The 23306-nt window shown below is 42.4% G+C and overlaps 2 protein-coding genes across 8 annotated transcripts in view; both read right to left on the reverse strand.

The window, feature by feature from the left end:
• Positions 1–633: 633 nt before the first annotated feature.
• Positions 634–10924, reverse strand: MRPS10 (mitochondrial ribosomal protein S10). Of its 2 annotated transcripts, none has more exons than XM_054493376.2 (7): positions 10793–10924; positions 7257–7321; positions 7098–7170; positions 4763–4899; positions 3476–3584; positions 1869–1958; positions 634–1383 (listed from the first exon to the last, which is right to left on the reverse strand). In XM_054493376.2, the coding sequence occupies exons 1-7, from the start codon at positions 10838–10840 to the stop codon at positions 1300–1302; spliced, it is 606 nt and encodes a 201-aa protein (XP_054349351.1). In that variant the 5' UTR covers positions 10841–10924; the 3' UTR covers positions 634–1299. The 2 variants fall into 2 exon arrangements, with proteins under 2 accessions (XP_054349351.1, XP_063523054.1); XM_063666984.1 differs by having other exon boundaries at positions 7098–7167; positions 10793–10872.
• A 6774-nt stretch (positions 10925–17698) lies between these two features.
• Positions 17699–23306, reverse strand: part of TRERF1 (transcriptional regulating factor 1) — a 44649-nt gene continuing 39041 nt past the window's right edge. For all 6 annotated transcript variants that reach the window (XM_054493385.2, XM_054493384.2, XM_054493382.2 and 3 more), the window contains one exon: positions 17699–21450. In XM_054493385.2, the coding sequence (XP_054349360.1) occupies positions 21126–21450 (325 nt within the window). In that variant the 3' untranslated portion in view covers positions 17699–21125. The remainder of the gene's footprint in view (positions 21451–23306) is intronic.

Here is a 23306-nt window from a genome sequence, read left to right on the forward strand (position 1 = left end):
GTCCCAGCTACTTGGGAGGCTGAGGCAGGATAATCGCTTGAACCTGGGAGGCAGAGGTTGCAATGAGCCGAGATCGCGCCACTGCACTCCAGGCCAAGTGACAGTGCAAGATTCCATCTCAAAAAAAAAAAAAAAAAAGAAAAAAGAAAAAAGAAATACTGCTAGTTTTTCTCACGTGCATGTGTGCACATGTAGTTCATTTGCTTATTTATCTTAAGCCGAGGTTTTAACACATAATTGGAAGTCCTAAACTAAGGACTTTAGTTTACATGGAGTGCTGTGGTGCAATCTCGGCTCACTGCAACATCCACCTCTTGGGTTCAAGCAATCCTCCTGCCTTAGCCTCCCAAGTAGCTGGGATTACAGGCGCGTGCCACCATGTCCAGCTAATTTTTGTATTTTTAGTAGAGACGGGGTTTCACCGTGTTAGCCAGGATGGTCTGGATCTCTTGACCTCGTGATCCGCCTGCCTCGGCCTCCCAAAGTGCTGGGATTACAGGCGTGAGCCACCATGCCCGGCCTGCTTTGCGCAATTTTCAAAAGCCATTATTTCTATTCAATTTTGGGTACTTACTACAGTGCTGGATGTAAAGTTTATGCAGTAAAAGCTTATTGAATGAATGAATCATAGGATAAATAATACAACTAGTAATTTCTTAAGATCATAAATTCCATTACAGTAACCCTGGTAGGCAACTCTATAAAGTTCTGGGCTCCAAGAAGACGTCAGTGCATGCCATAAATGTGTTTGATCTGTTGTGAAGTATACTCACAGTCTTCAAAATGTAATGCTTAAATGAGATAAAATCGGTTGGTTACCACCCCCAAATTAGCATATGCCAGCCTGCACAAAGGTAAATAGCAAAAACTTTAACTGCTCAATCTGAATTAACCAAAGATTCCTTCTAGGAATCTTAAAAAAAAAATAAGAGCACTTATTTTCAGCACTTCAAGCACTTATTTTCAGATGCATCAACTGACATAAATTAAAAATGGTACAAACTAATAATTGAACACCAGTAGCACAACAAAATAGAATTTTCACTCTTTCTGCTTTCAATAGAAGTGGTTTGCTCATGTTTGTTGAAATCAGAACTGAAACAATGAATAAAAAGAATAGATAAAAGTGGTTCTTCCATTAAAGTTCCATTCCCTGCCCTCAGCTGATGAGGGCACGAGAACTCAATGGAGCAGTTAGGGCAGACTCAAATCATCTCAGCTGGAAGCACTCTCCACTTAAACATACTCATCTGGCCCACCCTCATTTCAAATTCAGGCAAAAATGGCCTCCCTGAGGCTTTATGACTTGCTTTCTTCTTTTTCTTCTGATAGTGTTTCCCAGATTGGCTCCTTGATGTGTTCTGGTAACTGTTCTAATTGTGTCTAAAAAAAGAAAGAAACAAAACTATAATGTGGATTTAATAGAACTCTTTGACTACAAATCGGACTTAGTAATTTGGTCAAATCCTCTTTACTTCTTTTTCTTTTAATCCCCTAGTCTTTCTATAGGGTTTTGAAATGGAAAGAAGGAAACTTGATGGTCTATAAAACACTCTCACATACATAATCTATTTGATCCTCAGTGATCTTCATGGACTGCCACTTAATGGGATCCCCAAGTCTAGACAACTAATATCGAGGAGGGAGAACTTCATAGGTGGTTCACGGAGGACTTGAGCTGAAATGGCAGGATTCTGTTGCAAGGGGTGGGTAGCCCCCAACCACTGTGGCAACTCTGTCTCCCAGTTTGCCACAGGTTAGGGCAAACTCTACTCAGTGGGCCAGGACCAGGCTGCAATGTATCAAAACAACAATACAGATACCACTCCCCACCGCCCCCCCGAAAGAGGTAGAAATTCAAGCTATACCTTTGTTACTTCCATGGCAACCCCTTCAGGTAAGTTTCGCTGAATATATTCCAAGTAGACATCTGCTGTGCTTCCAGTTAGATGTTTTAACTAAAACATCAAACATGAAAATGTTTCATGTATGCTGTTTGTTAAAGCACACTTTTTTTTTTTTGAGATGGAGTCTCACTCTGTCGCCTGGGCTGGAGTGTGTGCGATCTCAGCTCACTGCAACCTCTGCCTCCTGGGTTCAAGCCATCTCCTGCTTCAGTCTCCCGAGTGGCTGGGACTACAGGTGTGTGCCACCATGTCCAGCTAATTTTTTTTTGTATTTTTAGTAGAGACGGGGTTTCATCACGTTGGCCAGGCTGGCCTTGAACTCCTGACCTCAAGTGATCCGCCTGCCTTGGCCTCCCAAAGTGCTAGGATTACAGGCATGAGCTACCGTGCCTGGCCTCCCCTAAAGAATCTAACATAAAATCCCAGGCTCACAAAACAACTGAAGACAAAAGGACTAATTATAAGATATAGTTAATATAAGATTTTCTATGTGTACTATGACAGATGTTTCCCTCAGACACAGGTGGATAAAATTTGGGTTTTTCTTTTTAAAGAGTAGGGACTGCACAGGCACAGTGGCTCACACCTGTAATCCCAGCACTTTGGGAGGCCGAGGTGGGTGGATCACCTGAGGTCAGGAGTTCAAGACCAGCCCGACCAATATGGTGAAACCCCATCTCTACTAAAAATACAAAAATTAGCCAGGCGCGGTGGCGTACACCTGTAGTCCCAGCTACTAGGGAGGCTGAGACAGAATTGCTTGAACCCGGAAGGCAGAGGTTACAGTGAGCCTAGATTGTGCCACTGCACTCCAGCCTAGGTGGTGACAAGAGTGAGACTCTATCTCCAAAAAAAAAAGAGTAGGGACCATGACTTTATCATATTTGTGACCTCAATGACTAGTACAGTACTTCCCATATAAAAGATGCATAAGTGCTTGTTTTAATATTTACCAATCACTTACTATGTGATCAAAGTATTCTGAGTGCTTACATAAATTTTCCATTCTAATCCTCACACTAACCTTATGAGATGAGTACCACTATTATGCCCATTTTATAGATGAAGGAATAGAGGTACATGTCACACAGCTGTTAAGTGCCAGGACTTGGATTCTGGCATTGGCAGTCTGACTCCAGAACCTATGCTCTCCTTAAGCACAAGACTGTGCTGGCACTAACGGAAGCATAAATGAGTAACAGATGAATGAAAAACCTAATGCTGTGCATCACTGACATGGAAAATCCAGCTAGTATGTGAAACAGTTATTAGAACTGTGGAAAAACTTCACTAGAATTTTTGAAATATGAGCAAAATTATTCCAATGCTATCTTTGCATAATCTGCATTCCTGAGTTAAGGTACGCACTACTCTAAAGGATGGCTTTATTTGAATTTACTTTTCCTACCATGACACCTCCATAAACACTAAAAGATATTTACCTTCTGTACAACCAACAGACATGGGCTTGCTGAAAGAAGTCAATCCAGTCAATGTTAAAGTAAAGTTATATGCTAGTGTGAATTTCTGGTATTTCAAAAATGCCAGAATTTCTCAAATACACTCACCTCTAAACATCTGTAAAGTGTTCTCATTTCATACTGAACTCTGTGCTTCTTGTAAATATGCACTGATTGGAGAAGAGTAAATCGCTCTATTTTCCTTGGAGGTTCGTGTCTGAAATTAATGGACAAAACAAAACCTGAGTCACTATGATAACAAAGCATAATTCCATAATTTTGTAGGTCAGACTCACACTCAATTATAGGCATTAACTATCATTTACAGACTTCCATTTGCCAAAACTGTCATCTGGAACAACAACTGCTATCATAAAACTCAGGCCAAAATAAACACTGCAGACAGCAATAGAAATTTTTTCCCACAGGCTCAAAAATAAGCCCTGGCATGTCAAGTGTGCATGCATACACACACACCTGCTGCTTTTACACCCTTTAGTCTTTTATTGACCAAATATATGAATTGTGAAGAGTAGCACCAGTGTGGTGGAAATAGTTGTAACACCTGCTATATGTCTGTTGTTTTAGGAAAATCTACAGATAAATCAAAATAACAAAACTATAGTCTGTTTTGGGAAACTGTGGCCTTCTGTTTTTGTCAGGAGGCCAGACTGCCAAAGCCCCAGATGGGGCCTCGTTCAACAGCAGAAGGAGCAGATGACAAGACAAAGGAGACAGTTATGCTTGACCCTGCAGTGACTCCAAGGCTTACCTTCTTCAAGCAAGAAATTACTGGGTAAGTGGTGTTTCTTAGGGAAGATTTGAAATGACGGATGTATTAGCCAAAAATCATCACATCCAAAGGGTCTAAAACGATTGTTCACTCACCTACTCTACCTCCCTGCTCCATGGAGATCCCAGAAACATGGCAGGAAGGCATGATCCTGATTAGGATAACATATGACAGGCTTAAACTCTACCCACCAAGAGTTTCTATCCCACTTTAAGAGCTCAGACTGGGCCAGGTGCGGTGGCTCACGCCTGTAATCCCAGCACTTTGGGAAGCCGAGGCGGGCAATTCACCTGAGCTCAGGAGTTCGAGACCAGCCTGGGCAACACAGTGAAACCCCGTCTCTACTAAAATACAAAAAATTAGCCAGGCGTGGTGGCGTGCGCCTGTAGTCCCAGCTACTCGGGAGGCTGAGAACTGCTTGAACCCAGGAGGCAGAGGTTGCAGTGAGCTGAGGTTGTGCCACTGTACTCCAGCCTGGGCAGCAGAGCGAGACTCTGTCTCAAAGAAAAAAAAGAGTTCAGACATTCCTGGGATGAGCACTATTTTCCTGGTTGATCATATTATAGCAGCAAACAGGTCGGGTCAGGAAAGGCCATACTCACACTTTAATAGAGATACCAAGTTCTTTAGCAGCAAGCACAGCAAAATATTCATAACTGTCCAATACAGCCTTATCGTGACCTTTCACTAAAACCGACAGGCGCTTATATAATATGTCTGGTTCATCAGAGATTGTTATCTAAAATCCAAAAGAAAATTTTCAGTTTTAGTTCCTCTTATATTTATAACTAGCAAATTTAAAACATTAGCCTCAACTGAACAACTTCAGAGTTTACTAATAAATGAGGAGAAAAACACTGAGTGACGGCAGTGTTAGCTGAAGTGTCTAGATACTTTCATGTTCAGATCTGGACAATGAGCCTCAGAATCTGTTAAAATACAGTGTAAATCAAAAGAATTTTCAAGGCAACCCATAAAATTACTAAAGGAAGTTTCCAACTTAAAATAATTATTCAGCTTCAAATTCACAATGAAAAAGGACTTCAGGGTCTGCTAATAAAAAGAGCCTGGTCAGAAGACTTGGACTGAGAATTAAACTCTGCTAATGGTAGCTGAATGACAACGGACAAATCATAACATCTCACTGCACATTAGTTTCCTCACATATGAAAGAGGGTAAACCGATGCTATTGCTCATAGTATTTCTCTAAGAAAAAAATAAGAAATCACAGATTAAAGTGCTTATTAATTATAAAACATTATTATACAAAGCCAAGTTAGTTCTATTCATATTTTTTATTAGGTTTTATTCACATACGTTTTGCCTGCCCTAATAAACAAATTACTCATTTCTAATTTAAATGATATGACACTAGCTATACCTATAACTTCAACCTCTTCCACCCTAATACCTAAAGACCTTAGAAATAATGGGTTTGACATTTCTGACTTTCTTCCAAGAGGTGAATTACCTTCATTTCATTCATCCATTAAACCAGTAAATTATACTACTAATCCAATGATTCAGAGTTAAATCACTTCACTCCTGAAAGATTTACTTACTAGCCAGAAAGCTAGATATCCACTCTCAGTTACTCCAAAAAGGGTTGTTGGACGAACAGAATATACTGATAGCCTGTGTCCTAAGTTGAGGGATGAGAAGGGGGAATATAGCCTTAAGATGTGTTCTGACTGATCCCTACAGGGTGTTAAAAGATACTTTGAATTTGTTAGGATCAGAAGATTTCACAAGAAAATCCGGATTTCGGTTTAGCTTGGAAGATTTAGACAGGCTGGCATCACTAGGTCTGATTTCCTACAGGGCAACAAGTGGCTAGAATAAGTAGCTGCTGTCTTGCTTATAAAGACAGTGGCACACCATGCCAATTCTGCCACCTTTTCTTATAGGCCTGGCTCCTGCAGGCATGTGAGTTGCAGACTGGCGCTTAAATGTACTATCATAGAAATACATCCAGTACTGGCCAGGTGTGGTGGCTCATGCCTGTAATCCCAGCACTTTGGGAGGCTGAGGCAGGCAGATCACTTGAGGCCAGGAATTTGAGACCAGCCTGGCCAACATGGGAAAACCCCATTTCTACTAAAAATACAAAAATTAGCCAGGCATGGTGGTGTGTGCCTGTAATCCAAGCTAGTCGGGAGGCTAAGGCATGAGAACTACTTGAACCCAGGAGGCTGAGGTGAGGTGAGCCGAGATCATGCCACTGCACTCCAGCCTGGGTGACAGAGCGAGACTCTGTCTCAAAATAAATAAATAAATATCCAATATCTATTAAGAGAAAGGTTAGAAAAGAAAGAGCAGTAAACTAGACATGTGCACAGACAAAGTGAGTACCTACAGACAAATGTCTAGAACTGTAATCCCAAACTGTTAAAGGGGGTTATTTTTGAGGGGTGGAAACAGAAGGATTTTTAAAAATTACAAGTAACACAAAAAACTGGATTGGTGAAATCATAGCTTCTACAGGGTTACCAAGTTCCTTCTAGATGTTTATTATTTGTGCTAACGCATTTTCTCACTGTGAACAATAAAGCACTGTCCAGGCCCACGCTCAATACACAGAATGAAAACAAAGACTTGAAGGCTACAAGAAAAATACTTTTCCATAACATAACATCAAGTATTCTACATCACAAATTCTGACAACTCTTCCATTATGCCAAGCTAAAAGTAAGAGACTACTAATTAACACAGTTATTTGAGGGTAAATAATTTATTCCTTTAGAACTTACTTTGATACCCTGAAGATAATACAATCCAGGGAGTTAAGAGAATATATGCATTGTGCATTTGCCAGTATTCTAGGACAAAATTTTTTTATTCATAGAGTGTTTGGGGAAAAAAAAAAACCCAATGAAATAATAAGGAAAACCTATTGCTAAGGTAGCTCCTTATACCAAGAAACAGGGAGTACGTACCACAGGTTTGGTCAAATCCTTTGGAACATCAACATGTAGGTTTGAAAACTGTACCCACTTCATATTGGTACTGCTATGTGTGGGAAAAAAAGAGAAATCTAAGTAAAATAGCACAAGAACCTATTTTGTTCAATTTAGCACATCCAATTGTATACTTACAGAAGAAAGCCACCATTTTTGGCTGTATTGCCCTTAGAAGTGTTTACAGAAAAATTCCCCAATCCCTAAAGAAAAAAAAAGTAGGACATGTGTTAGAATTAAAGTCAACTACCAAACCATTCATAATTTCCACTAACAACTAATAGGTTACTTCATTATTTCAGATGAAGATACTGGGGTAACTAAAATGGCCAAATTAGATTAAGAAAAAAGGAGGACAGTGGTAGAGTTGATGATAAAAAAAGCAGTCTCAAAATACTAGAGAATCTCTATTTTAAAGATTAAGAATAAAAACTTTTTCAAAAAAACAATTCTCACATTTTAAAAAAGCTATGGATTATGTGGACATCAAGAAAAAAATGTGACTTTATTTTCCCATTATTTTTTACAAATTAATTGTACTTCAGTATAATATTTATTTTGCCTGAATATTTTTAAGTAATAAAATATATTGTTTTTATAATTTGTTAAGAGTTGGAATAAAAATTCTGAAGTATCCCTCTTTTGATGCTTTCATACATCTTTTAAAGCATACATATTTCTTAGCTTGGCTGGGATAACTAGCTTATAATGAACTGAAATATGTGCTGTGACTTATACCCATCATTAACTACTGTGCCACATGCTACAATGAACCCACATTTCCAAATCCTTTACCGTCAGCTCCCCCTGGTGGAACAAGACTTTCCAGTTTTAGGAAACAAACGATACTACTACATATAACAGCTGTTTTTTCCTTTAAACTTTTCTGAGATTTTGAAGTGTAACCTGAGAAAGTGGAAACACAATAGGATCCTTAAAAACACAATGAAGATGAAAATAAGGCCAGGTGCCGTGGCTCACACCTGTAATCCCAGCACTTTGGGAGGCCAAGGTGGGTGGATCACTTGCGGTCAGGAGTTCCAGAGCAGCCTGGCCAACATGGCGAAACCCTGTCTCTACTAAAAATACAAAAATTAGCCAGGCATGGTGGCAGCGCGGTTGTGATCCTAGTTACTTGGGAGGCTGAGGCAGGAGAATCGCTTGAACCCAGGAGGCGGAGGTTGCAGTGAGCTGAGATCGTGCCACTGCACTCCAGGCTGGGTGACAGAGCGAGACTCCCTCTCAAAAAAAAAAAAAAATAAAATAAAATAAGTTTAGCATAAGTGAAGTTTCATTAATACAATGATGGTCACCTAAGTATGTTTTTGTTTGTTTTTTCAGGGCTTTTTTGAGACAGGGTCTCACTCTGTTATCCAGGCTGGAGTGCAGTTGCATGATCATGGCCTGGACTTCCCAGGTTCAGGTGGTCCTCCCACCTCAGTCTCCCAGATAGTTGGGACTACAGGCACGGGCCACCAGGCCCAGCTAATATTTTGTACTTTTGTAGAGATGGGGTTTCACCATATTTCCCAGGCTGGTCTTGAACTCGTGGGCTCAAGCGATCCTCCAGCCTCAGTGTCCCAAAGTGCTGGGATTTCAGGAGTGAACCACCACCTAGCCACGTTTTAAAAGCCTATTCTTAGCTTATTGTCCTTCCTCTCCTTACCCAAGATAGAGACAAATCATAACTCTATAATCTTCTTTGCACCAAAGGGGAAAAGGAAAAAGGAAATCAGGTACAATACAAAGCAGTAAGAGGTATGTGCCATTCTTCAGACAAAATTGCATAGAAAATTCCCTTCCAACAATTATACCAGTGACCCCACAATTGAGTTGTGCAAGAGGAGCAAGAATATTACACTTCTCAGTCACATTCTCCCACTATAAACCCCTGCTTTTTCTTTTCTTTTTTTTTTTTTTTTGAAACAGAGTCTTGCTCTGTCGCCCAGGCTGGAGTACAGTGGAGCATTCTCGGCTCACTGAAACCTCCACCTTCTGGGTTCAAGCGATTCTCCTGCCTTAGCCTCCTGAGTAGCTGGGATTACAAGGGCCCACCGCCACACTCAGCTAATTTTTGTATTTTTAGTAGAGACGGGGTTTCGCCATGTTAGCCAGGATGGTCTTGATCTCCTGATCTCGTGATCTGCCCACCTTGGCCTCCCAAAGTGTAGGGATTACAGGCGTGAGCCACCGCGCCCGACCAAGAAGTTTTTAAATTGCATTTTTTCTTTGTATTTCTTGAGCGAGAGAGAGAGAGGGGGAGAGAGAGAGAGAGAGAGTGCGTGTGCGTGTGCGTGTGTGTTGGGGGAGTGGTGGTTTGGAAGGGAGGGCTGTCTGGGTAAATTTGTCTTAATAAAGCAGTTCAAAAATTTCAATCTCTAATACCATCTGACTTTTCTCAAGAACAGTGGTTTTCAGGCCGGGTGCGGTGGCTCAAGCCTGTAATCCCAGCACTTTGGGAGGCTGAGGCGGGCGGATCACTTGAGGTCAGGAGTTCGAGACCAGCCTGACATGGTGAAACCCCGTCTCTACTAAAAATACAAATATCAGCTGGGCATGGTGGCGCATGACTGTAATTCCAGCTGCTCGGGAGGCTGAGGTAGAAGAATCACTTGAACCCGGGAGGTGGAGGTTGTAGTGAGCCGAGATCGTGCCATTGCGCTCCAGCTTGGGCGACAAGAGCGAAACTCCGTCTCCAAAAAGAAAAACAAAAAACAGTGGTCTCAAAGTGTAGTCTGAGGACGTCTGTGGGGTCTGAGACACTTTCAGGGGGTCCGGGAAATAAAAACTATTTTCATAAAACCAAGACGTCATTTACAACTTTTCCACTCATTCTCTTACCAGTGTACAGTGAAGTTTTCCCGTGACGGCCTGAGGTGTGATATAGGAAAAGATTAAATACAGAAGCAGATTTGAATCTAGCTTTTATTAAGCCAGAAATTAAAGAGAGCTGCAAAAATGTAATACATTGCTGCTCCTTACTGTTCAGAAAATATATTTTTCATAAAGTATTAGTTGTAACATGTAATGAGTTAGTTTACTTTTAAATCAATATATATTCTTAAGTTTTATTTTCCAAAAAGCTAAATATAGATAGCAAAAACCCACAAAAGCAAAAGCTCTCTGGAGTCCTGAACTCCAAAAGTGTAAAGTGGCCCCAAGGCCAAAAAGCATGAGAACCGCTGCTGAAAAGTTTTTGCTCCTCCTCCAAATAACTGGGCAGAGGATATCTAACCCACTCCTCTGGCTTGAGACCTTCATCTAAATCTGGATGCCAGGAAAGCATCTCAATTTAGTTCCATGGGAAGAGTTTGAGATCTTGCATCAACTCAGCCTCTAATTTTCGCGAAGCAAATTTCCTGTCTTCTCTGAGCCTCAGTTTATTTTACAAACGTGAAAGCAGGAGTTTTGGAACATAGGAAGTACAAAATCTTTTCCAGCTGACATTCTACGATTATTCTTGTTCCTATCTTTGCCTGGACTCATTAACTTATGTTTAATTCCATGAGAGAATTCTGATAAAACCAGCCCCTTTCTCGTCACTTTCCTGTAAACGGCGCGAGGTGAGGGATAAATATCAGGAAAAATCCTGATGGGAAGAGCGGCTGGTGACAGGGAAACTTAAAAGCAACTATCCCGATCAGCCCTCCTAGTCTCCCTAGCCCACCCAGTACCTGCCAGAGACGCCGGCACACAGCCCCGAACGCTGTCCGCGCCGCCATCTTGCCGGTCCCGACCTCTCAGGATTGCTTCCGGGGTTACAGCGGCGCCCTCAGACCATAGAGTTCCGCAAAAGAAGAGAGTACATCCTTATGTTCCGACGGTGGAACAACCATAGAGACACAATCCTGTGCTTTTTGGGGGCGGGACAGTTGGCTGGCCGAGGCTGGTTTTGCTCCGGCCAGTGTCCGGATAGTTACCAAGCCCTATTAACGTTTTCATCTTTAAATTGTTGTGTGTGTATACACACACACATTTATTTATTTACTTATTTTTTCCTTTTAGAGACTGGGTCTCACTCGGCTGCCCAGGCTGGAGTGCAGTGGCACAGTCATAGCTCACTGCAGCCTCAAACTCCTGGCTCAAGTGATCCTCCTGCCTCAGCCTCCCAAGTAGCTGGACTACAAGTGCGTGCCACCACAGCCGACTGATTTTTTGTTTTTTAAAATTTTCTTGTAGAGACAGGGTCTCGTTATATTGCCCTCGTTATTTTGTGGGCTGGTCTTGAACTCCTGTCCTCAAGTGATCCTCTGGCCTTGGCCTCCCAAAGGACTGAGATTACAGGCATGAGCCACAAAGCCCAGACTGAAACTAATGTATTGACACCATTTACTTCAGTACTGGAATAATGGGTGGTTTATTTTCCTATTTTTGCATTTTTCAATTTTTTTTGCATTTTTCAAAATTTTAACAAAATCTATATTTAACAAGAAAAAGAAAAGTCAGCCACTACCATTGGGTCCAGTTGCCACTCAGTTACTTTATTGCAACGGCTTTCTAATTATGGTTCTTAATCCTTTCTTCCTTCCCCACACCAATTGGAATTCCTGTGCTCCAACCATTTTGTATACCGCTGTCCTACTGATCTTTCTAAATTATTCATTTCCTTATGTTACTCTAGTATTTAGGAATTTATAATGGCTAGCTTCACTTACAACAACAAGCCAAAGTGTTTTGTGTAGTTATTAATGTCCACCATAATTTTTTCCAAGTAAAAAGATGTATAACTGGGATTTGCTATAATAAAAACTTCTTCAGGCTGGGCGCAGTGGCTCACACCTGTAATCCCAGCACTTTGGGAGGCTGAGGTGGGCGGATCATCTGAGGTCAGGAGTTTGAGACCAGCCTGGCCAACATGGTGAAACCCCATCTCTACTAAAAATACAAAAAATTAGTGAGGTGTCATCGTCGTGTGCCTGTAGTCCCAGCTACTCAGGAAGCTGAGGCACGAGAATTGCTTGAACCTGGGAAGTGGAGGTTGCAGTGAGCCAAGATCGTGCCACTGCACTCCAGCCTGGGAGACACAATGAGACTGTCTTAAAAAAAAAAAAAAAAGAAAAAAGAAAAGACCAGGTGCAGTGGCTCGGCTCACACCTGTAATTCCAGCACTCAGCACTTTGGGAGGCCAAGGCGGGTGGATCACCTGACGTCAGGAGTTCAAGATCAGCCTGGCCAACATGGCAAAACCCTGTCTCTACTAAAAATACAAAAATTAGTCAGGCGTGGTGGTGTGCACCTGTAATCCCAGCTATTTGGGAGGCTGAGGCAGGAGAATGTCTTGAACCCGGGAGGCAGAGAGTGCAGTGAGCCGAGATTGAGATTGCACCACTGCACTCCAGTCTGGGGAACAGAGCGAGACTCTGTCTCCAAGAAAAAGCTTCTTCCATTTGTGCAAATCTTTAAAAATTTATTTTTATTTTTCCTTTTATTTTCTCCTCATCTTAAAGTCTGCTTCTATAATACTATATTGTCTTTTTTTTTTTTTTTTTGTGAGACAGTGTCTCACTCTATTGCCCAGGCTGGAGAGCACTGGCTTGATCATAGCCCACTGCAGCCTCAAACTCCTGGGGCTAAGTGATCCTCACACCACAGCCTCTGGAGTATCTAGAACTACAGGTGTTTGCGACCATTTTTTATTTTATTTTTATTGTTTTGTAGAGACAGAGACTTGCTATGTTGCCCAGGCTGGTCTCAAACTCCTGGCTTCCAGCAGTCCTCTCACCTTGGCCTCCCAAAGTGCTGGTTTTACAGGTATGAGCCACTGCACTTGGCCCATTTGTGCACATTTCTAAGCTTTATTTCCCCAAAGTGCTTTCACATATGCATTTTAGCCTAATGGAAAACTCTAGCCTTATAATCAGATCTGGTTTCTAATCCCAGGCTTACCAGTTAGTTGAGTGGCTTTGAGCAAGTTACTTCCCTACCCTGAGCCTCAGTTTGCTCATATGTCAAAAAAAACCAAAAAACAAAAAACAAAAGATAACAGTAGTTCCTGCTTCCAATAGTTGCTTGGGAATTCAATGCAATACCAATGTATGGTGTTTAGTACAATACTGCCATGTAATGATACACTATAGATGTCATCCACTATTTGTGACATTAAGTTTCTACCTCACCTGCCTCACAAGGTTGTTGAGAAGATTAAAAATAAAAAGATCAAGTTTATGAGAATATTTTATAGCATCCAATAAAGAACTGTACAAATATAAAGTTTTTTTTTCTCCCCACAAATAGTTATTACTACCCTATTTTGCAGGCAAGAGAACCAAAGAAGAGATAGAATGATTCGCCCAACATCACACCTATCTAGGAGATAGAAAAGGTCTAGGAGCAGAAACCAGTTTCCCTGCCCCTCAGGCTGGCCTCTGTTTACTAGAATTCAGTCCGTGTTGAGGTGTGGCAGAGATTCCAGTGTGGCCTTGCACCAGAGTATGGAAACAGCACACTTCACCTGTGTGCACTTCTTATTTATTTATTTTTGAGACGGAGTTTCACTCTTGTTGCCCAGCCTGGAGTGCAATGGCATGATCCCGGCTCACTGCAACCTCCGCCTCCTGGGTTCAAGTGATTCTCCTACCTCAGCCTCCTGAGTAGCTGGGATTACAGGCATGCGCCACCACGCCCAGCTAATTTTTGTATTTTTAGTAGAGACGGGGTTTCTCCATGTTGACCAGGCTGGTCTCAATCTCTTGACCTCCTGATCCGCCCACCTCAGCCTCCCAAAGTGCTGGGATTACAGGCTGGAGCCATCACACCCGGCCTCACCTGTGTGCACTCTGCTGGACTCGGTGATGCCCCATGTTGGCAGGCTGCCCAGTGCCCTTCTCAGAATCAGTCTCTCTGAATTGTGACACTTAAGGGGATTTCCCTCAGCTAATGGGGTTTTCCAACAGCCTCCCCACTCCCAACTCTGTTGCTGCTTCCAAAGTTTGCATCGGTCTGTCCAAATGGCACTTCCGTGAGGCCTTTCAGCCTGCCTCTGTCCCCTTTGAGTAGCCTCAGCTGGGTGAGTGTTCTGCAACTATAGTGCTTGCAAACAACTTTCACCTAAGTTACCTACTCTGATCCACACCAGAAGACATGGATTTTATCCTCATTTTATAGATGAGGAAACCAAGGTGAAATGACTCACTCAAGGTCATATGGTAAGTTAGTTACAGCTAAACCAATAACCATCTTAAAAGCAGTGCCTTTTCTACCTCTGCAGTGGGCTGGTGCTGATTCTATGATGAGGTTCAGTTCTATTTAAATCTCTTGGATAATAGGACTAGAAATACCCACCACCCTAGCACCACTCCAAAAGAAATAGGGGCTTATTTTTAAAGACCCGTGTGGTCTGGACAGCTCCTGGAACTGGAAAGGTATGCTTTAAACAGTCTTAGGGACTGGATACCCTCTTCACTCCTGAGGCCAAATGTGTTCTTTTTAATGATGGCCTTTCGCTGCTTACCAATAGTTTCTGCTTCCTCAGGACTCTGCGTGGCCACTGCTCTCTGCTTTTGGCTCATCAGATTTCTCCATTCATACTCTCAAATGTGGGAATTTGATTTGGTCCTCTCATCTTCCTGGGCTGAGCCAAATGTGTCACCAAATGGCCTAGGGGCCTAATGGTTTGGGGTCAAGTGCCGACTTGCTAGGGCCTAGGTAGAACTCATTGTAAGGGGCAACATCAGGTTTTGCCAAGAGTAGGGCTGTGAACAGTGCTCTTTGGCATGAGGTGTGGGCAGGGACAGCGTTCTGAAGCATGGCCTATCTGTTAAGGGTCTCTTTCCTACAGCCTAAACTTCCAGACACCCAACCTCATGTAGAGGAGCAGGAGTCCAGTGATTCTAGATAGTTGATGCAAGTAAACTTTGCTTTATGTCCAGAAAAAATAAACATAGATACATCAAATATTTTACAGTTAATCATTTTTTGATTGTGCCAGTTGTTCTGTTTTTAAAGACAGTCCTTTCCAAAAGATCCTCTCTTACATAAAGGAAGTAATCAGCTCTTTGGCTCCTTTTTTATATTTATTTTTATTATTATTGTTTTTTGGAGACACAGTTTCACTCTTGTTGCCCAGGCTGGAGTGCAATGGCGTGATCTTGGTTCACTGCAACCTCTGCCTTCTGGGTCCAAGGGATTCTCCTGCCTCAGCCTCCCGAGTAGCTGGGATTACAGGAATGCGCCATTATGCCTGGCTAATTTTTTGTATTTTTGGTAGAGACAGGGTTTCTCCATATTGGTCAGGCTGGTCTCGAACTCCTGACCTCAGGTGATCTACCTGCCTCAGCCTCCTGAAGTGCTGGAATTACAGGAGTGAGCCACCACGACTGGCCCTTTGGCTCCTTTACACAGGGATATCTACAATTCAAAGATCACTTATGGTTCTCTTAGGAATATATTATTCAATTTCTTAAAACGTCTTCCTAATTATGCTTTGCTGTGTCAACATGAACTCTCATCCACATTCCTAGAGCACATCTCAGCTCGCTAGCGGTGGCTGAGGATGGTAGATAGGGAGTAAATGGAATTCAGGATTTACACACACATTCTCTCTCTGCCAAACACACACATGGATGAGCATACCTGGAGGACTGGCGAGTTAACTCATTGAACAAATGGTTGCTGAGCACCTGCTATAAATTGCTGTGTACATGTGGGTGATGGTGAGAGGATTCCGAATATTGATAGGGCTCTTCTCAATGCTGGAATTGAATCTGTTCCAAGGCCCCCATATGTCTTTCTAGGTATTAAATTCCTTGGCAGGAAGGAATCATGTGCAGCCATCTTTATACACTCTCCTCCCCCATGTATAATACAGTATGGAATAATAGTGGCTCATGAGGATTGACTGACTGAATAAAAGTAGAAAAAAATCTTCCAATTAGGCCTCCAGAAGTAGACCTTAAATTTACAGCACTGGCTAAGTCACACAGTTTCTAGAGGAATAGCTATTTTATTTGGTATAGGTTGTCTAAAGTAAACAGCTAAAATTAAAGTCAAAAACCAAAAAAGGCCAGGCGCAGTGGCTCACGCCTGTAATCCCAGCACTTTGGGAGGCCGAGGTGGGTGGATCATGAGGTCAGGAGATCCAGGCCATCTTGGCTAACACGGTGAAACCCATCTCTACTAAAAATACAAAAAAAAAAAAAAAAAAAAAAATTAGCCTGGCGTGGTGGCACTTGCCTGTAGTCCCAGCTACTTGGGAGGCTGAGGCAGGAGAATCCCTTGAACTCGGGAGGTGGAGGTTGCAGTGAGCCCAAATCGCGCCACTGCACTCCAGCCTGAGCGACAGACTCCATCTCAAAAACAAAAAAAAATCCAAAAGAGGCTGGGTGCGGTGGCTCGTGCCTGTAATCCTAGCACTTCAGGAGGCCAAGGCAGAAGGATTGCTTGAAGCCAGGAGATCAACATCTGCCTGGCCAACATAGTGAGACCCTGTCTCTATTAGTTTAAAAACAACAACCCCCCTTCCCCCCCTCCCCCACCCTCCAAAAGAATCTAGATCAAGGTCTTGAATAGGCATTCCCCACTTAAAGCAAATTTATTTTTGTAAAATTCTGTAAACTTCTATATGAAATCCAGAATTTCAAAGTTCTTCTATAGTTTTCTGTTGACCATGAAAAAGTAAACATACATCACGCCTGTAATCCCAGCACTTTGGGAGGCCGAGGCGGGTGGATCACGAGGTCAGGAGATCGAGACCATCCTGGCTAACAAGGCGAAACCCCGTCTCTACTAAAAATACAAAAAATTAGCCGGGGGTGGTGGCAGGCACCTGTAGTCCCAGCTACACGGGAGGCTGAGGCAGGAGAATGGCATCAACCCGGGAGGCAGAGCTTGCAGTGAGCTGAGATCACACCACTGCACTCCAGCCTGGGTGACAGAGGGAGAGTCTGTCTCAAAAAAAAAAAAAAAAGTAAACATACAGCCAGGTGCAGTGGCTCACACCTGTAATCCCAGCACTTTGGGAGGCTGAGGTGGGCCTCGGACAGATCTCTTGAGGCCAGGGGTTCGAGACCAGCCTGGCTAACATGGTGAAACCTCGCCTCTAATAAAATACAAAAATTAGCCAGGCGTGGTGGTGCATGACCTATATAGTCCCAGCTACTTGGAAGGCTGACCCGTGAGAATTGCTTGAACCCAGGAGTGGAGGCTTCAGTGAGCCGAGATCGGGCTACTGCACTCCAGGCTGGGGAACAAAGCAAGACTGTCAAAAAAAAAAAAAAAAAGTAAACTTACTTACTCAAATTTGGAAATTCAGATTTAAAATGCAAATAAATCGGGGTGGACTTAAGACTTTGTGGAGGATTTAGTGTAAGACACCTGTGTGTCACAGTGTGCTCCCTTGAATCACAGTGTGAGTCATAAGGTTTAGAGACCACCAAGTCCCCAAGTGGTTCATCCACTGCTTGAATAGCAGAAATGTATGTCCGGGTCTCCGGAGTCAGGGGACACTTTGATAATAATCATTAAATTTGATCAGTAGACTTAAACTTGTTGTCTACAGAAACCAATTAACAGGTAAACTAGCATTTATCCAGCATTGAGAAGTCATAGCAGTGGCTAGAAAGAAGAAATATTTAAGCCAAACGAAATGCAAAAGATTAATATTTTATTTTCAGAGCAGCTGATGCAATATTGAATCAGGTTTTCACAAATAAATATGACAGTGTCTATTTGGTTACATCTCCATTTGATGAATGCCCATCTATAGGAACTGTAATAACTTTCTGAGAAGGCTAATGATTAGAATGTGTTAAATAAAATTTCCCTGGTTCCCTTTTTGAAGAAGCATTGTGATAATTAAGAAAAAAAAAAAAAAAAGCTTATCACTTGGAGGGGAAACAACCTAGAATGCCCCAGTTTCCTTCTTTTTTTTTTTTTTTTTTTTTTTAAGGAATGCACCTTTTTAGGACAAGTCTATAAAACATCTTTATTTATTTGTTACATATGATGTTTAAATATAACTTTGCTTTCAAGCTTCAAACTTTTTTTAAACCCCTGGTAAAATAAGACTTTTGGTTCACCTTAACAAAAACTGACCTAGGAAGAAACATTTTTAGCAAAATGTTATTATAAAATTCACTAGAAAATACTGTCCTCTTGTTGCCAAAATGTTACATAAAATCCTTATTAAAAATACACACATTACAAAAGAAAAATTATGAATATGCTATACATAGTGCTTTAATATGGACCAAGGGACTTGCATTCCGGGAAAATACAGTTAAGCACACTAGATATTATGATGTCAACTTATAATAGTGCAAACCTGAATAAATTACATCCTGATATGGAAGGCATGCAATTCATCTGCTGAGAATAGAACATAACGAAGCCAGAACAGGAAGCAATCACAACCACTATTTAAAAATGTTTTCCTTTTTATTACATTAATTTTTTTCAAAAATACTTTTCTTTACAATAGAACTCCTAGAAAATATTTACAACCTTCCTCTAATAAAATATAACAGCAGTTAAATATATTTGAAAATAAGATGGGTTTTTCCATAAAATATATCTGTTAACTTTTTATATACAAGCTTTCTCAAAGAGGTCTAAATTCACTAATGAAAAACCATCTGATAGTAAACAGTAACCGAGTTGAGACATTAACCATTAGGAAGAAAAGTTCTTTGGGGTGGGGTAAGGGGAGAAGCTAAAACACAACACATACATGCAGGCAGAATTATTTCAGAAAAAAAAAATAAGTGCAACATTGTACTAGGAAGTCCATTCTTTAAGTTGATAGTCAAGAAATACTAATTCAGGAATTTGAACTGTCTCGTTAAGGAGGAGTTCTTTGGTTGTTTCAAGTCAAAAATCCTTAAGCTATACTGCATGGAAAATTATAAGTAAGCTGTGCATTCTATTTTTGCCATGGCAACTGAGTTTATTTTTTAATGTTTAAAACTGGAACAGCTGGGCAAATCTCTAAACAGAGGCAATACATTTGCTTTAGAAACACTTTTCTGGATGTTTGCTCCTTTGATAGATAAGCTTCCATAGACCCAATAGCAGCACCCTTCTAGGCTCACCCTCAGACACTAAGTGGAGGGCAGTAGTCCCTGGGAGAAACGATCAGCCAAGGATATGACAGCTGTAATGGTTCGGCCACAAAGTTGATGCACACTACCCAGGCAGTTCCTGACTCATAACTGCTTGGATAAAACAGGATAGCATAAACTTTCTGAAATGGCAGCAAATGAGACTTTTTTTTTCCCTCTAAACAAAAGATGTAGGAAAACGCCAAGACCTCTTCTTTGAAAATAGAATGACGGAAAAGAATTTTATTTTTTCTTCTGTCCATGGCTTTCCTGAAGTTCAGAGACCACTGCCTGTGTGGGCTGCTGTGGCTCACAGCCGGTTCCCCCCAGTGAGTGTGTGCTAAATGCTTTTGCAGAGTCAAAGACGTCAGGTCCTACTCTCATGCTTCTGCTGATACTCTCTCTCATGTCAAGCTATGAATGTTGTCAGCAAAGTGGCCCAGCGTGATAGGCACACCTACGTGGAGCTGGGAACCAGCATACCTGGGGTGGGCGATGCCTGAAAACACCGGCCCAGGAAATCACACTGCATTAACTCCGAAAGGGGAGTTGCATGAAGCAGGATCCTCTCTGTACTGGCGCTGTGTCCCAGCCTGACTTTTGCCCTAACGGTGGGATGGGTCAGTCTGACTCAGCTCAGAAGCCTGGGGCTAAATGGCATTTTTGAAGGATTACAGGTTTATTACCTTCAAGTACAAACAGCAACCCTGCTGACAGGGACAGAAGGAAGCAGAGCAAAGTCATGGAGGTTGGAGAAGTCTAGAAGTGCTTTGGTAAGTGACTTGTGATGAATACATTCATTGTTTGAATGCAAACATTATAGCTAAGGTGTATCTGAAGCCATTTTTGTTGGCCTTCAATACTATCTGTCTTGTATTTGCTATCATATGTGTTAGAAAACTATTTCTTATAGCTAACATCAAAGTAAACTTCAGTCCAGCGGATGTGAATTAGAGCAAAATCCCGGTGAATGTGGTTTCACAGTACTTCCAAGTGGCACAAAGTAATTTCAGAACTCCACTAATCATTAACAGTGTTGCAAAAAAGAATAGGCTTTTCTGATTTGTTTTTTGGGCAACAGAACACTTTCTGGCATTCTAGGTACTTCATTCAATATGTGTCCTTCAATCACCCTAAAGTGAAAGCAGTCCTGGCAACTTAATATTTGCCTCCAGATGGGTCTCTAGTCAGTTCATGCTGAAACACAGCTCTGCCACCCACAACTTGGAGCTAACCAGCCCCCAGGGAACATGGAAGACAGGACACACCTGTTCTAGAAAACCAGGTCCTCAGTAAACACTGCTGGGAATGAAAACCTAAAATTATACAGTACTCCATTCCTGTGAATGGGCCAAAGGATGACGGGCAACACAGGGGAAACCTGTTTTCACATTTGGTCATCTCCTCACATGTCGTGTGAGCTGGAGGACAGCCGTGTAACACGAGGGCTTGCTTTGCCCCTGGAAAGCTGCCCCTAGCATAGTATCTCCAGGCAAAGATGCCATGCTCACTGCAAACTATGGAATGAGGTCAGAACAGAATCAAAGTAATGCTTGATGGGAAAAGTTGACCCCAAGACCCCAGTACTAAGAGGGTCGCCTGCCTCTCACACACACACACTCACAGCAAGCTTTGGGATAAAAGGCAAATGGGATGGTTGACATCTGAATGCAATGGAACATGAAGGTCAGCTTCAGTCCCTACCGGGAATGATTTCATGAGAAGGGAGCCCAGATGAAACACCTCTTAAAGATAGTTGTGCCAATTATTTATTCCCCCAACCCCCCACAAAAACAAATTTTTTTAAATAAAAGGAAAAGAAATGGGATTTTTTTTTCTAAACCTGAATAAAATGACCACTTTTAAAACAGGTAGTTTAAAAGGGTTACAAAACAAGCAGGCAGTCCAGGTTTCCTGATTAATGAAGATGGAGGCCGTGGGTTTTCACTGTCTCTAAGTGACACACAGGGCTTTATAGTTCTGCATCACCCTGAAGCAAGACTGAATCTTGATCATCCAAGAGAAGATCGGTGTCCACGACTTCAGCCTCTTCCATGACACCTCCCAACTGCTGGACGACGTCGTCATCGAGGATGTCCACGTCCTTGATGGGTTTGATCAGACTCAGCTGGTCCAGGGGCAGCAGCCCCGGCGCCCCCACGGGCCCCGTAGTCCTCTCGATCGTGGCTGCCATCTCAGCTGCAAAAGCTGCCTTCTGAGCCTTTTGCCTCTGCTGTTCCTCCTGCTGCCTGTGAGTTTTCATGTGCGCATTTCGGCTTTTGATCTTGAAGAAGACTCTAAAAATAAAGAAAGAGAGGTGTGTAGAATTTAGAAGGAGATCTGAGTTCTTGGAAATCCAGATGTCCTATGGGGAATGGGGGTGCGTGGTCTGACAGAGTCCCTGGCTGCTGGGCTTCTAGGACTTCCTTCCCCTGTGACCTGTCACCTCTCTTCCTTCCTCTCCAAGCATTACAAGGAAAGGGATGGGGACAGAACACACTGACCGTGCCTCAGGCTTCCTTCCTGTGACAACGGAGGAGGAATTCTCAAAGGCCTCCTGTCCACCTGGAGTCTGGAGCACAGGCCCTTTCTCCTCTTTCAGCCTCCCCCTTCTCCTCATCACTGACCATACCCTCTCCAGTGGAGAATCTTCTAAATCATGCTAACAAGCCCTGATGGTCCCCATCATGAAACAACCCACCATCTGCCTCTGGCCTCTGCCCCTGTTCCTCCACAGTCGAAAGTTGTTGGTTTTTGTTTGTTTGTTTGTTTTTTTAAATAGAGACAGGGTGTCTCTCTATTGCCCAGGCTGGAGTGCAGTGGTGAGATCACAGCTCACCATAACCTTGAACTCCTGGGCTCAAGTGATCCTCCCACCTCAGCCTCTCGATTAGCTAGGACTACAAGCACATACCACCATGCCTGGCTAATTTTTAAATATTTTGTAGAGATGGAGTCTTGCTATGTTGCCTCGAACTCCTGGCCTCAAGTGATTCTCCCACCTTGGCCTCCCAAAATGTTGTGATTACATGTGTGAACCACTGTGCCCAACCCACGGTCAAAATTCTTGAAGGATCTGCCCACACGCACTTGGTGGATCTCTTTTTTCTCTCCTTCTTCCTCTCCAAGTGGACTGTTGTCCCCTCCCTGTCAACCCAATTGCTCTTCTCGAGGTCATCGTTAACTCTGTGTGGCCAAATTCAGTCGCCCCTGTCTTTATTGCACTTGACTTCTGAGCTGCATCTACTACTCCCTTTCACTTAAGGCCCCTGCTTTGTGGCCATGATACTATCATAATGGCTACACATCCTACAACACAGAGGACACTCCCTCTTCCCCAAGCAAAGAATTAGCAGACTCGAAATGCCAATAGTGCTGAGGTTGAGAAACCCTGGGAAAAAATGATATATTGCTGGGGTTAATTCTTTAGATGAGAGGTCTGCAAACTATGGTCAGTGGGCCAAATCCTGACTGTTTTTGGGAATAAAGTTTTATTGGCACATAGCCATGTCTGTTTATGTAATGTTGATGGCCGTTTCTGTGCTGCAGTGGCAAAGCTGAGCAGTTATGATAAAGACAGTAAACGGCCCACAAAACCTCAAATATTAAATATCTGGACCTTTTTCAGAAGAAGTGTACCCAGGTGTGAGACTGTTTATGGAGAGGGGGTGGCATAATACTCTTTAGTCACTCCTGAGCTCATGAAGGAAAAAACAAAACAAAACAAAAACACACACACAAAACACCTGGTTTCTAAGGCCTGAGTCCAACAGGGCTGATAAATCACAATTCTGCTTGGACACATTGAAAATGGTTAAATGTAACAAACATAATTTCAGCACCTCTAAGAGGTATTTTGTGAACATTTGCCTAATGTTATTTTGAGTTAGGAAAAGCCACAGAAACCATTTGTATTTTCCATGAAATCATAACTGGATTTCTGGTAGAAAAAGTTCCCAAGCAACGTTAAGACTCCAAAAAAAAAAAAAAAACATTTAATAGATGCCACTGAGACATGGCTGGGAAACATGAAATACTGATTTTTTTTAGTTAAATCATCCTCTGTCTCCACCTGGTGGAATGTAGAGTTGTAGCCTGTTTGAGCCTAATGAGCGGGAGGTGCTGGCTCCTCGAGGGGGAAAACTGGCAAGAC

The sequence above is a fragment of the Pongo pygmaeus genome, chromosome 5 (assembly GCF_028885625.2).
Source record: "Pongo pygmaeus isolate AG05252 chromosome 5, NHGRI_mPonPyg2-v2.0_pri, whole genome shotgun sequence".
Lineage (NCBI taxonomy): Eukaryota > Metazoa > Chordata > Mammalia > Primates > Hominidae > Pongo > Pongo pygmaeus.

Bases quoted from the DNA above. Each gene is read 5' to 3' on its own strand.
- MRPS10 (XM_054493376.2), bottom strand. From the start codon at position 10,840: ATGGCGGCGCGGACAGCGTTCGGGGCTGTGTGCCGGCGTCTCTGGCAG. The intron at 7,171-7,256 runs GTAAGTATACAA...TCCCACACATAG, and splicing joins AAAAATGGTGGCTTTCTTCT to CAGTACCAATATGAAGTGGG. The intron at 1,959-3,475 runs GTGAGTGTATTT...TTGATGTTTTAG, and splicing joins CACTTTACAGATGTTTAGAG to TTAAAACATCTAACTGGAAG.